Raw genomic sequence first — 15,375 nt, 5'->3', positions numbered from 1 at the left:
AGCATAAAAGAGTGCAACATTGCAATGTTTATCATTATAATACAGAGCAAAGATAAAGCTAAAATCAACAGATAGCTAAATGGAAGCTAAAAATTTCACCGCAGTGGAGCATTCAGGACCAATGTTCCCTCTAAGATGACAGTTTGGTGATCTATGTCTAATCATTTACCACACTGACGAAGTATCTTGTCAGTCATTGCGACACTTTGTCCTCTTTGATATAAGCAGATTTGGATGTTTTGGTGGCAAATGAGATTAGATGCAGGGACTTTGCCAAAGCTTAGGGTGGTGGTACTCAAAGTGGGGTCCGGGGCCCCCCAGGGGTCCTTGAAGAGGTTCCAGGGGGCAAAATGAAGAATATCTTAATTTCACTTTTAATTCCCAAGACATTATACCTGTTAGACAATGTGTAGACAGTTCTAGAATACTTAACAACAAAAATCTTCCCATATGGGGGGTTCTGGTACGAAATCTTATCAAATGGGGGTCTGTGGCCTACTGTGTATATTTGGGGGCCCATGACATGATAACATTGCAGAATTTTTCCCTTTTAGGGTTTAGTAAATGAACACCCTTGGGTCCAGGAGCAGGAACGGCCCATGGACTGCACACCCCAGCCTCTCAGACCAAATATTATTTAATGATGGAACATTACAGCGGAGCAAATTCATGAATGCCTACACAGCAGCCAAGCGTCTCGTCCCCCAAAAGCAATCGATTCATCTCAATCCCAATGGAGCAGCTCCAGAAAAAGTCTCATGGTGACATTATGCAAGAGTCTCTGTTCTATGATTTCTAGATTGGGAGAGAATATGCTCATGTTCATCGGAAAAATATACGCAAATTCTGTTTTAGGGTAAATACTCCATTAAAGAGACTTAGACCAGAGACAAAATCTCATCAGTTGGGGGTCCGTGGCTCTAATGTGGACTAAATTAGGGGTCCTTGATATGAAAAAGGTTGAGAATCACTGTTCTAAGACATCATGTGTTGAAAAAAGGATAGCTTTTCTGAAAGTCCAGCATGTTCAGAAACCTCCTTACAACATAGAAAAACATTTCACAAGGCCGTTTTTGTTTCTGAGACAGCGGCACTAACCTCCAGTTTGCATTTCACTTTTCAAGTGCACACCGATGGCTTCTGAAAATAATTTCTCTCAACACTGCATTTGAAGCTTTTTATTTACCTCCATAAGCTGCGGTAGCAAGAACAGTAATAGCTCAGAGGGTCACGGGTGCCGAGTGACACCCATCCATCCAAGTCACCTGTGAGCAGACTAGGATTAGACAGGCCCGGAAACACTTTCTGACCTATTTCACATGATCCACTTCGAGTAACAGGTGTGTTTCTCTATATGGTGCATGGACATTAGCTAAAACTCATTTGTTTCAACGTTAGAACTAGTTTCATTGTTCTTATAATAAAGGTTATGATATCTTATGTCCTATTTCTGTGGGCATATAAAGCATTTATACTGTATGAATCTGCCTTATCACCACTGTATTACATAGGATTAGAGTCACAAGTTTCCCTCTTGCTCATCCACCAATAAAACTCTGGTTCACTCCCGGTTCAATTAACTAAAATGTAAACAGAAACTATGATTAACTTGCTATTGATTTTTTAACAATACACAGGATTTAATGTTGCGGAGCTTTGGCCATAATCCAAGGTGAGAGTTGAGGCTCTGCTGCCATAAATCTACAGGACCATCAGATAGGCAGCACCATTCACCAGCTACCTAATCTAAATGTTAATGTTGAGAGTGTGACTGTGGTTAATTCACTCTCACTTCAGTGAATTAAAATGTAAACCGAAATTGTGATTCATTTGCCACTGATAGTGCACCCATTCTCAATTCTTTACTCACTGGTGGGATATGACAACTTCCTCAAACCAAACTTTACAAAAAACTAAAAATCCACTTGCACAAATGAAGGAACTTAAACTGGACTGAAACAACTGAGGAGCTTTAAAAATATGGAGGCAGTAATAGACAAAGTTCAGAGAAGCAGGCTTGTAGTCTGAAGGTTGTCGGTTCAAATCCCTCAATAAGCAATGCTTCCCCCTCCCTCACAATCTATTGTTGTGCCATTGAGCAAGGCACATCACCACTGCACCCTGCTCCTAAGACTTAAAGCCATGGATCTACTAAAGGCCAAAACCATGTTGTCTGATCCATTAACAGTGCATTTGCGCTTGAAAAACAGGTAAACCTGGATGCAGCAAGTTCTTTCCAAGGGAGCGCAAAATAAAGGGAGGGAAATATGGTAGTTGCAATGCTGGAAGCTCACTTATTTTGCACAAGGATTAAAAAGAAAAGCAAGTTAAAACTTTGTGCTTTAGTGTGGTGGCAGTAGCATCACCAAAGAGTGTCAGGGAAATAGCTTGAACTTAAGACTTGGAATGGCAGTAAACAATTAGAGTTAAAATACCACAACGCTTAACAGTAGATCGTAATTCCCTTATCTTTATTTCCTTTTAGAATTCATTAATTTTGTGAGTAAGTGATCCTTTCTGCAGTCAACATTGCATAAATGAACATACTTACATTGCTTTACTTTATGATCATAATGATACAAGAGTGTGCAAGAAACCTAAAAAATTAAACGGATAGCAAACAGTGAAATGACAAAGATTCTGGGATAACTAAGGACAACTTTATTTGTTCCATATAAACAATATTCAAACATTGGTTGGACTTTAGCGGTCAGGGCATTATTTCACAGCAGGAAGAGCGGTGGTCAGCATGGTGGAAAACTCAGTGGGCAGGCTCTGCAGAGGGAGAGGAAGAAAAAAAAAAATCACCTGATCAATGACAGAAATTGATGTAATAAACCCAGACAAGACACTGAATTTCTGAATTTCTTGAAGCACTAAAAATCCCAGGAGATAAGCAATAAAATAACAAGTAGAAGGAAATTTGACTAGTTGTACAAATTCCAGAGTTACAAATTTGTCATTTTATTTTCCATCCCGACGAAGGATTGATGATTGCACTGATTAGGGTCACATCTAAAGTCTGCAGTTAGAAAAACAGGTTTTTCTGCAATATTGCACAGCCTTTAAAACAATGTTAAAGTATTTTCAGGAATTTCAACATTTTCATTTTTTGATGGGTCAAATCAAAAGAAATAAGTGACCCAATAAATAAAACAGTAATAAAAAATACCATAGTAATGTAACTGTAAAAAGGGAAATAAATAGTTCTATAAGCCGTCTCATGTGACTCATGTTATCAAATCAGCTGCATTTGAGTAAATCAAAGATGAAAAAAAAATAAATTAACAACTTCATAACCACATTACAAAGTGCATAGGATACTGTCACAAATATGGAAATGTAGCATTTCTTTAACCTGGATTATGGTTAAAAATGCTACATTCATGCCCTCTATAAATTATTAATTGAAGAGTAAGTCAACTCAATACAACACTGTAATAACATTTCGATCAGTTGTAAAGTTTCCTTAGTTGTGATTTATTATCTATGGATGATGAAGTGTCCTGGGGAACTCCTGGGAAGCCAGACTAAGAGAGACTGCAGGATCAGCTGTCCTTCATTGACATCTAAAGGCAGTCATACTCAACTGCACAACATTTTCCCACAAAAACATTTCTATGATTGCGGAATCAAGGGAAACTGAGGGACTACCTTATTAGCTACCTACTCGCTTTAAAAATTATATTTCACTTTCATTTTGCCTGTTGTGCTATTGCCTATGAAGCATTAGGTCTCTTCAATACATCTTATAAGATTTAAGTTATAGAGTAAACTCAAAATACAAGCATGATTTTTCAGGTTCTTTTATGCATCCTCATATAAATGTGCAGACCATCGATCCCAAGACAAAATACCTCAAATAAATCATCTTGAAATAATTTAGTACGCCAAAGTGTGCACTAAGTCAAGGTGGCTTCATATTTTGTTTACTCATGTCACAGGCTACACACATTAAGTATGATTGACAAAACGTTAGGCTACTTACTGTCCTTCACTGCTTTCTTGCCTGTAATGGGAAAAAAGAGGATATATTGGTCACATTAAAATATATCACAAAGAGACTTAAAAATTCAGTGAAACATTACGCATTTTCTGGCTGCAATAATCACAGGTAAACTTTACAGGAACTGTTCCTTCTAGCAACATTTGGGAGTAGATGAAACAGTAAACTTTAAACGTACCCCCGTAGGAAACTTTGTAGTACAGGTACGTCATGATGCCGAGTCCCACCCACATCTCTTGGTATGCCTTGCTGTAGTAAGGGCCCACCTTGGCCCACCAATTTGCAAACAGGCGTCCAGCCATCTGTGGGAGAAAGCAATAGCACATGACACTGAATAATATAGCCTCTACTTGCAAATGGCTGTATTACAGATTATGCCAGGATAGACTTGACTGGTACAATCAGAGGCTGACCTAGCCCTGTTCTCTGGTATGGAGAAAAGTCATGCCAAACTCCATTCAAAACTCTGACAGTTTAATGCCATTTAATGCTGCTTGCTTATAAGAAGGTACATACCTGCTAGAATGTGAGTTCAGATGTTTTAAGAATCATCAGAAGCCACTCTTTAATTCGGCATACATTTATTCTAATACATAAAGCTGCACTTATTTCAACTGGTTCGCCTTTTATTCCCACAGTGGTTCTCAGTCGCGGTCCCCTGCTGGTTTTCATTCTAGCCATCTAATCAGGGACAGATTTACACCTGGGATGCCAGGTGAGTGCAATTAACTGCAGTTCACTAGCTGGTACGACAGAAAACCAGCAGTACTCTGGGTGCTGAGGAGCACGACTGAAAACCACTGTTCTAAAATGTATGCACCTTTGTGAATAAGTAAGGCAACTTTACATTGTAGTTTAGAAGTTATTAAATAAGAACAACATGTTTTAGCTAGTTAGGTAGCACTAAATAGGTAACAAATAGTAGCATTTGATATATGACGTTGGTCACTGTTATGAATTTCTGCTTGACCCTCACCTGTCAGGCCTAGCTTAGCCTACACTACGAACTGGGACAGTTAACCAATTTTGGTGCAAAAGCAAGACGAAGGTGGCACCTTTTCATTCTCTGGGTGCATCAGATACATGTCATCGCTGGAGCACGATATTTAGTTAGTAGAATCAAGGGACTTTGCCTTGACCCCAACGTGTTCACTAACTTCGCTACCTAACTTTAGGTTACTTAGCTAATTTAGCTACAGCTAACGTTACCATTCAACGCTTCGAGAACACCCAAATGTATGTTTATCTAGCAATTGAAATGTGTAAAACGTTCACAGCAAATGAGTTAATAGGTGGATATCTGGATACGGGGTACCAGGCGTTAATTTAACTTATTAGCTAAATCAAAAGCTTCATCGCTAGCGCTAGCCATCTGCACTGATCTAGAGGGCTCACTAGCCCAAGAAGCTAGCTAGGTTAGCTAACATGAATCAGTCAGGCCTTGCAAATGTGGCACACAGAACCACTGTGTGCATTTCTGAATGGTTCATTTCCAAGAATCGAAATAAAATAACAACCACTTCGCTGTTATAATCAACGTGACTTTGCTAGATTAGTACTGACAGCCCTCTCACCTTTCAGTTTGTACCGCAGGGAAGGTCAAGAAAGCTGCTGCGGGACGTCAAAGTCGTGTGTGAGACTCTTCTTCTCTGACTGAATAGCTGTCGCACTGATGTTTGAGTACATATCGCCACCAACTGGAGGTACATATGAACTGATTTGAGACCACTCTAGTGTCTTGATGCCAACTCTGGCTCCACCTTGAGGACTGATATCGCTCCATCATTTTGGATAGCCAAAAGCAAGGTAAAATCCAGCATTAGCTTTGGCACGTAAAACTCTGTCTGTAAACTATGTATCACACGCAGAACTGCAGAATTGAGTGTTTTGTTAATTATTATTGTGTACTAAAGCTGATGTGCAGCTTCATTTTCATTTTAACCTTTATTTACCCAGATAAAGTTGAGAACACTTGCTCCTTTCCACCAGCTGCTTCCCTTGCAGTAGGCCTACTGGCTGCCTTTCAAATAGGAGCTACATAGCTTTAGACCTTCCAGAGGAACAGACTGACCATGTTATATCCTGTTCTGCTTTTAGGTTCCACACAATGGCAGAGGTGGAAATCTGCCCCGGTGAGGGTGCAGCTGCTACCTGGCACACAGGCTGGCCACCAACTCTGTCTCCTCCTCACCATGGTGAAACAACAAATAAAACACTGGCACTGCTCTCAAGGGTAAAAATGTCAGTGTGTCACGTGTTCAACTGTTGGTAAGTTTACTTTCTCTTCTGGCTATAACTGAATAAACAGATAAGAAAAGAAGCATACACCTTGGTGAAGGAGCTTGCTCTGAAACCCATAAGCCAATAAACATGATTAAAGGGATCAAGTTGCCGTCCTGCACCTCATGTCCATGGGGTCTCATCAGTTTTATTACCTCTGTTACAAAACTTAATAAAATGTCTAATAGCTTAGTGCAAAATGTATGCAACCTGCTCTCAGTGATGTCACTTACTTTTTTGGGAACCATCCTGAAGAGAGTGAAATATGCTTCTTCTCTTATTATTTTGGTCAAAATGTTAGAGCAGGAACACATTATTTGTCAACTCTGTTACTGCAATATTCAAATAGTGCTAAAATAATAACAATAATAATATTAATATGATAAAATATTCCATAATGTTCTGCCTTTAATCATGTTGCTTGGCATCTGGATTGAGGTTTGCACATGGAGCTAATTTCAAAAACAGTGAAAAACATTAAGTCTGTTATTGTCAACGCTGTTACCATCAACTCTGTTACTGTCAATTCTGTAACTGTCAACTCTGTTACCATCAACTCTGTATTCAACTCTGTACCGATCAACTCTGTTACTGTCTGTAACTGTCAACTCTGTAACTCTCAAATTTAAATAGTAACAGAGATGACAACGAGGAAGAGTCAGATGAATTTAGTTTTGCTCGATGTACCTAGTCAATTGAATTTTGATTTTCCAATTTGAAAAAAACAAAAACAACAACTCCAATACGAAAACTATTGTGAACAAACACACAGTAGACTGAAATAGATACTTAACTCTTGGATTTCTCAAGGTATGATTAAGCCAAAGTTGTAGCCAAAGGGTACTAAGTTTGTGTCGCAGCCTGCAGGAGTGATTTGGGCCTGCAGTGAGTGTGGGTGGGACTTTTCTCTCTTTCTTTCCCCTCACGCTCCAATAGACAAGAGGCACCTTGTTTCATTTATGACCACCTAAAGGGTAAGTCCTCTTTGAAGGGACTAAATGAATCAAAATAGAGGTCTGCCAATATGAAAGGACACAGCTGAGGAGATTTACACACTCAACGCTCCACTATGTTCTCCATGATACTGCAGGCTACCTAAGTGGCTCAGCGCTACTGTCTTCAGTGACTGAAGCATTGGTGCCAGGTATGTTGGAGATTTATGACCAGGCCATCTATTTTTGTATATCTAGATAATGTAGTTGCATGTCAGTGTGTCTCTGTCTGTTTCCATGCAGCTTGGGTACTCCTACTCCTTCAGCTCTTTGTTTGAGCATTTGCATGTGTGTGCTTGCATGTGCGTGTGTTTGTGTGTGTGTCTGTGTGCCAATGTGAGGGTGTGGATGGGTGCGTTCTCAACATGACTAATCAAATGAAAACACTGTTGATGGAGCCGGCAGTGGATCCACAAAAGACGACTCCCGCGGGTGCCGGTGAACTCAAATGTTTTGGAGAAAAGATTGACATTGCATAATAAAACATTAGTAAGTAGTTTTTCCATTTTGGCGTTTTGGATTTCTCTTGAGTGGATAACTTGCCTCCTGGACTCTTCCAAGGTTGATTTGGTCCCCTGGTCAGAGACTATGGCTTCAGGTAGAGCAGAGGAAGACTCCCCTCTGGACGATGGAGGCATTCCATTGGACATCGACAACGTGCACATGCTGCTCCAAGGTCAGTCTACTCCTATAGGCTACTTTTTATAGATGTTGTGACCTGTGATGTGCTGTAATAAGGCAAAGTATGAACTGCACGATCAGCCACTAAATATCGATTATGGTTCATTGACTTAGTGTAATGTGGTTGAAGCTGTACCAGCAACTTAACTCTTTGGCGGCCCCAAGTGGCAGCGAGCGCTAACTGTCTGAGAAGTTTGAATGATCTCATTACCCAGAAATCATGTAACGTGACTTCAGTAAACTGCGCACTCCTCACACCTAAATGTCTTGTCAGCGGCGGGTGGAGCAGGTGAAGGGGACAGGACACTCTGCTCTGTAACAGCCTTATTTTGAGATCTAGACGGATAGATAGCGTGACTCCACTAAGCATAAAGTGAAACTTTTGATCACATACATATGAGGTTATCCTAAGTCAGGTTTGACCACTAAAGAAATTGGTGTAGTTGTTACAGGCAGTAAATCTGTGATGATGGCTACGGCTATTGAAAAAGACACTTTATTCATTGATTGGGAAAGTATTTAATTAGCATGCTGATATTGGTACTCCCAGGTTAGGTTTGCCAAATATTTGAGGTTTCAAAACCACCCAAATGTATGGTTTCTTAAACTTAAGAGCTTGTGGGTTTAGTGACGCTTCCCTTTAAATGGTGTACATATGAAAGAGTGTCAACCTATGCATTTTACAAACATGCTGACTTGCAGTATTCTCCCAATACATTGCGCTATAATTACAGTGGAGATGAGCAAAAATTAAAACGTCTGCAATAACTTTTTGTGCAGCAGTGCTAGCTTGCTTTTAAATAAATCTGTGCTTTCACCAGTGCCCATCACCACTGAGGAAGTTGGATGTCCTTATAACTTTTTTTCAGAAAGAAGGACTTAGTTTTAGGCTAGAGGGGATGTTTACTGTGAGCGGCTTTGACAGTACGCCAAAATAAACAATGCCAACTGCTTATTATGAAGGTAAATGAACATTAAACATATTACATGTTAGATGCATACTTTCACAATATCCCATCGTTATCATGATGTTTGTTGTAAACCTCTGTAAAAGATACATGATTGTTATTTGACCTGGGAAATCCTATTTGAGTGAGACTATCTTGTGATGATACAATGATTTTAGAGCAGGAAGTTATTATGTGTTGTGTTATTATGTGTTATTATATGTGATTGTTGTCATCATGTGGGTGAAGCTTCCTATTGTTGTTTGGACTGGTTGAACGGGGTGGAGCTGGAGTTGCTCAGGAGTTTCTGCCTTGACAAGCTCTTAAACAAGCACTGTCGCTGACTCATTGGTTCATGGACAAACCTAATATCAACCAGTCTGGGTCAACAAATCTGCAAGTCTGACAGTGTACTTTCCTCTTTGCCTCATACAAACCTTCAAGGTCCTTTATCTACAGACAGAGACTGAAAGTAAGTGAAACAAGTCTCAACATCGCCTGTGCAATCATAGTTATGTTTGTAGGCAGCAACAAAAGCTCATGCGAGATGTGTTTATAGTTTATCCTAAAATGAGAACTTATACCTAAAGCGAAAGAGGGCTATCAACCAAAAACTTGGTATATTTCTTTAAGTGATCTGTCAGTACCATATTAACAGGGAAAGCCCTAACTTTTTTTTTTAAGTTAAATATACTAAAAGATTAATGTTGTTTTGGCAACAGAAGCTTAGAATCTGTCTAGTGCCTCTCTGAGAGAACCATGTATGCCCTAAAACCCTTCAGACTGTGTGTGCATGTTTGTATGTGTTTCTGTGTGTCATGGATGTGCATATGTCTGCATGTGTGCGTGTGCCTCAGTGTCTATGTCTGTCACTGTCTTGGAACCCATCCCGTCTTGTAGCCCTACCACTTTGGCCAGATCCTTTATTAGCTTAGAGAGGAAGCCTTCCACTCTGGGGTCTTCGGTATCAGTAACCAGTGGGACAGAAGGCAGTTCCATGTCGTATGAGGAAACTCATTTCTTCACTCACTATACACTGGCTTGTTGACTATCGGATGTAAGCATGGAGGGTCAAAAAGTCCTTAGGTCGTCTGGCATTGGTGAGTAACCTACGACCTGGCTGGAGCTCATGTGCTCGGGGTGTCCATGGTTAGGAAGTTTCTGGAATATTATGGAATTCAGAGGTGTATTGCAGGCAGGGCAAGTCAGGGGAATTGGTAAATGCTCTGGGGAAATGCAGGGAATATCAGGGAATTCTACAAATGGGTCACTTCGCAGGAATATACTTGTTTCACATATTTGTTGCATTAGATAGCTTTCAGCCCAACTAGAGTGGGAATCAGACTGTTCACACAACATCAACAAACCAGGAAGAAAGAGGATTTTTAGGTCATGGAAGCTCCTCAACTTAGTTATGGAAAATCGTGGAAAAGTCATGGAATTTTACGTTGGTGCCAACGCAAAATCCTGTCTGGCAATGTTTCATAGGGGATGAATACATCTGATTTGTGCAGCTTATATAAATCAATCTGCTTGGCTATATTTGTGACTTCTCAACTGAATAAACATGAAATTATGTTTTTTGGTGTACATTACCCCTTTAAATATCTCATATGATCCCTCAATACCGTATATATGCCAAGAGATTGGAAACCCCCAAATCTGTAAATACATCCTGTATGTACTGTGTATTGGTTAAAACTTGATGTCATTCAGTTTAAAGCAATGTGTTTTTTTCTTCCTTTGCTTCTTTCACAGTGGAACAAGAACAGATTCAGAAAAGAACATTCACCAACTGGATAAATGCTCAACTCGCTAAGGTACGCTGGGAAAATCGTGTGTGGTACTTATTTTAATAGGATAAACATCTTTCAAGCATTTGGAGAAGGAAAGAAAAATCTGTGGACACCCCAAAATCAACAATTCCTTCATTCTTTGAACACAAAATGTTACAGTTTTTATGTTCAGCATTATTTCTACTGTGGGAAGAACCATTTACCTGGCTCATTAGTCTGGTGTTTAATCCAAACATGAAAGAGTACCTTCTATACAAAAGTTTGCATTTTATTTTCAAATATGTTCTGTTTTTGGAAGATGATAGTGGAAAGGGGCAGGAGAAATTGAGAAGGAAGGGACTGACATGACAAAAAAAGAGAGCTGGACACACACTTGTAAGGCTGCAAACATGTAGTGTGCTGGTGTTCACCGTATCCATGCTCCTACCCCTACCGAGTGCCTCAGATCTCACATTGATTCAGTTGTGGATGCAAGAACAGTCAGAGAAAATGGACCGAATTTTTGCTGGATAGATTTCTGTCCGTTGTTTGGGAACATCAACATGGTGGGCGAGGCAGAAGTACAGTAAGGAGAAAACATGCCCAGAAGGCTTTACTCATAATAGCGCTACTTAATAGAAAAAGAAGAAACAGACTATATAGTATAAATTCAATTCAACAACTAACCTGGAAAACCTACAATCATCCCAATGTGATACCAGGCTTCCCAGGCATTTTTCCAAAAACAAACATAGGAATGCCTCAAATTGGCTAAATGGATGGTGAGGAATCCATCCTCTTTTTCCTGATAAATGATATACTCCACGTATTAGAGTTCATATTAGTTAGTCATTCTGAAATTTTTGGACAAGAGTGAGTGATATAACATCAATATTGTTTATGAGAACAAATTAATTGTGAAGTCTACCCAGAAAGCGCTACAAAATGACATGACATCATGCTATGATAAGGCTGTAAATGATATGAGCCAAGCTGGACTCATTATAGAACGTGACATGCTGACTCATTGGTCAGACAGTGAGGTGCGATGAAGGAAAGGAGCGACTCACCCTGGCTCTCATTGGAAAGAGACCTTGAGCTGCTGGTGACTTGGGCCCAGAGTATAAATAGTGCCCCGTTTGAGAGGAACAGCACGTAACCCGAGCCCAGCCACGACCCCGCATCTACCTGGATACACTCCAAGTTCAAACTCTCACTGGTTCACATGTAATAACCTGCCATCTGTTACAGCCATTTAAGCCCACTGACAATCCCCTACAGGAAATGTTCCCTTTATATCTGGAAGACAAAGTGCAGTGTTGTGACTTGACCTGCACCTAAAGCCTCCACCCAGACGCTTAGCTGCTTTTGAATTAATCTGCTAATTAGATTAATTTTTGCCCTTTTGGGTTATGGGTTGTATTTTTGAAGGTGCAGCACATTTTTACAATTGTCCATTAAAGCTCAGATGTATTTATAAGCTCTACTTTTTTCCTGCTCTAATTTTTTCATGCGAATGAATGAGAACACCTACACATGGCCTTCATCTGCCGAGATCCAAAAATGAAGAGATACAATAACTTTTATTTTGATTATTCTACTCACAAACACTAGTCTGTGCAATATACGCTCAATATCAGGAACTGCAGGGTGCGAACTACAGGGGAGCCAGGGGGAGCTTGGCTCCCCTTAATAAGACATGAGCTCCCCTGAAAACATGATTTGTGAAATTTTGGAGGGTCTCTAAAATATTGACAATATGCTATTTTTGCCATGCATTTCTGTTTTTCTGTATCTTCATCATCATGGATCATGCATAAAATGAGGCTATTATTGATGTATGATTCATGCATGAGGGTGATTCATCACTAATTCACTAATAAAGATACCGGCATGCATGCTATTCTTGCCATCACCATCGAAGCGTGGCGGCACAGTATCAAACTTCACTCACTTTAACTCAAAGATCAGAATTTTTTTTTTTTCTGTTTTGCTATTTAGGCTGTTTTGCTATTTGACCTATCCATGTCTTATTTGTGCAGATAAACTATAGAATATAGTACATCACTCTGCAGACTATACTGTGCCCTGCTTCAGTTGGCTGTATTGTATCATACTGTGATACCTGTGATACCTGATACCTGTGTGGAGCTTTGATGTGGTCATTAACTGATTATTATATATCAGATGTGCTGACATAAAGCAAGTAGGCCTACATGCTTGCAGCTATGAATGTTTCTTTGCAACAAGAGTCACAGTCAGTCCTCTCTTTGAGGCACGCGCAAGTGCCCCCCCCCCAAGTGTTTCTAATATTTTGGACACTCAGTGGAGCTGGACTGATTATGTTGTGTGTTGTTACAGAGATACCCTCCGTCCTCGGTGTCAGACCTGTTTTCTGACCTTAGGGATGGGGCGCGGCTGCTTGACCTGTTGGAGGTGATGAGTGGCCAGCGTATGGTGAGTCACCGCACCATGCGTCTGAGTTCATTGAGTTGAATAGATTCCCAATAGTTAATGCAGGGATCTCAAAAGACAAATACAAACAATCCAAAACACAAAGATGCTACAATGCTAACTTTGCTAATATGTCTTCAGAAGGATTCCTAAACTCTATCACTATCACAACACAGCTGATTTGACACATTGTCTCTACAGAAAAGGGAAAAGGGCCATGGGGTTTTCCAGCAGAGGGCCAACATTGAGACGGCGCTGAAATTTCTCAAGAAAAAATCGGTAAGACTTCCACACTCCAAAAGATGGATAGCATCTGAATCTGTGGTGTGTTTTGTTGACTTTTGCTGTTGTTGGTTGGTGCAGGTCAAATTGGTGAACATAAACATCCCAGATATCACTGATGGACGGCCCTCCATCATCCTTGGTCTCATATGGACCATCATTCTCCACTGTCATGTAAGTACAGCCAAAACATGATCTATTTTCAGCATTTTACTATTACCACTACTACTATTACTACTACTATTACTACTACTACTACTACTACTACTACTATTACTACTACTACTACTATTACTACTACTACTACTATCACTACTATTACTACTACTACTACTTGATTCTAATGAGACATTTGGTCAAATACCACACAAATATGACTTTTAGTCTTAGTCATGTCCCATGATGGTCTAAATGCTGTTTCAGAGTCTTTCCCACCCTGACAAGAACAAAACTCTGGGGGAAACACTGAATACTTGTTTACATGTTTGGGAATTTTCTGTCATGGATATGGTCAAATTTTAAAGATATAAATATGAATATCAGCACAAAGTATCGTCAGTCTCCACTGTGACGATGTATGGGTGATGGAAATGAGGAATTGTATAGACCTGATCAGCATCACTATCTATGTCTATATATTTTAGATTGAAGAGCTGGCCAGCGCTCTGTCCTTCAGCTCTCGCCATTCCTCCCTCGACTCACTGGCCAGCTTGGACTCCTGGTCCGGTAGCCCTGCCATAGGAGGTCCAGCCCCAGCTAGTCCCGTCCCTCCAGGTCGGACGTCGCCCCTCCACAGCCGCTTCCGACTATCCGCCAAGAAGGCCCTGCTCATGTGGGTCAGGGACCAATGCCAAAGGTGGGTTTGATGGTTAAAAGAAAAGCATAACATACTCATTTTGTTCTAAAAAAACAAAACAAGGATGGTCCAAGGCACTTGTGGCAAAATTTAAACGCCTTTGTTTTATATTGGCCGTCTGAAAAGTTAAAACTGATTAGTGCATTTCAGCTGCAATGAGCTGCAGGGTATGTGTTGAAAGCTCGCTCACAGTCAGGTTCAACATGGAAAATAAAGGCTTTTAAGTTTTGCTATAGACAGCATGGTGGCTGCCTCACCTCACAGTAAACAGGTCCTGTGTTCGATTTGCATGTTTTCCCCATGTTTGCGTGGGAATGCGTGATCCGGTTTCTGTCCAAAGTCAGGTGGATTGAAGACTCTAAATTGCCCATAGGTGACCCTGAATTGGATTAAGTTTTGCTATCACAACAGAGTGCTTCAGACTTTTTGGTTACAAGGTTGTCTCTCTCTCTCTCTCTCCAGGGCTGGCTGCTGTATCAGTGTGAAGGACTTCAAGTCGAGCTGGAGCAGCGGAGTGGCCTTCTTGGCCATCCTGTGCTCGCTCAGACCGGAGCTGGTGGATCTCTCCCTGGTCCAGTCCAGAAGCAACCAGCAGAACCTGCAGGAGGCGTTCCACCTGGCCGAGAGGGAGCTCCACATCCCCCGTCTGCTGGAGCCCCAGGGTGAGACAAATTACTATTTCAGTAATAACATTGCATTTACCTATCAAAACATGAGCTATTACTTTTGTTATCGCCCTCTCTAAATATCAGATTGAAATTGAATTATATTTCCCTGTACTTCAGATGTCGATGTTAAAGACCCAGATGAGAAGTCCATTATGACTTATGTGGCCCAGTTTCTACAGTACTCCAATGACATGCCAGCACCTGATGACCATCTGCAGGTTAGCAATCACACCACTGTTTTCTCACACAGTGTCACTTCACACTTACTAAATAATACAGGGGCTCATTTCCAACATTTGTTAATTCCTACTTTAAAGCAATATTCCACTTTAACATGGGGGTTATTTGGCACTTGACCACCATGAAAACCAGAATATAATCTAATTACCAAGATTAGAAAATTAACAAACAAAAAATTAACATCAATTTATTTG

The 15,375-nt window shown here is 40.4% G+C and overlaps 1 protein-coding gene across 1 annotated transcript; it reads right to left on the bottom strand.

Annotated features, from left to right (window-relative positions):
* Positions 1-2,638: 2,638 nt before the first annotated feature.
* Positions 2,639-5,689, bottom strand: atp5mj (ATP synthase membrane subunit j). Its single transcript, XM_071513207.1, has 4 exons — positions 5,581-5,689; positions 4,185-4,308; positions 3,989-4,009; positions 2,639-2,775 (listed from the first exon to the last, which is right to left on the bottom strand). The coding sequence occupies exons 2-4, from the start codon at positions 4,306-4,308 to the stop codon at positions 2,762-2,764; spliced, it is 159 nt and encodes a 52-aa protein (XP_071369308.1). The 5' UTR covers positions 5,581-5,689; the 3' UTR covers positions 2,639-2,761.
* Between the last annotated feature and the right edge of the window lie 9,686 nt (positions 5,690-15,375).

The sequence above is a fragment of the Centroberyx affinis genome, unplaced genomic scaffold (assembly GCF_046629955.1).
Source record: "Centroberyx affinis isolate AG114_WGS23_722 - 3 ecotype Tasmania unplaced genomic scaffold, CSIRO-AGI_Caff_v1 ptg006847l_1, whole genome shotgun sequence".
In the NCBI taxonomy this organism is placed as follows: Eukaryota; Metazoa; Chordata; class Actinopteri; order Beryciformes; family Berycidae; genus Centroberyx; species Centroberyx affinis.
The sequence above is the reverse complement of the archived record's forward strand: the minus strand, read 5'-3'. Positions and strand labels throughout refer to the sequence as shown.

Bases quoted from the DNA above. Each gene is read 5' to 3' on its own strand.
- atp5mj (XM_071513207.1), bottom strand. From the start codon at position 4,308: ATGGCTGGACGCCTGTTTGCAAATTGGTGGGCCAAGGTGGGCCCTTAC. The intron at 4,010-4,184 runs GTACGTTTAAAG...TTCCCATTACAG, and splicing joins CTACAAAGTTTCCTACGGGG to GCAAGAAAGCAGTGAAGGAC.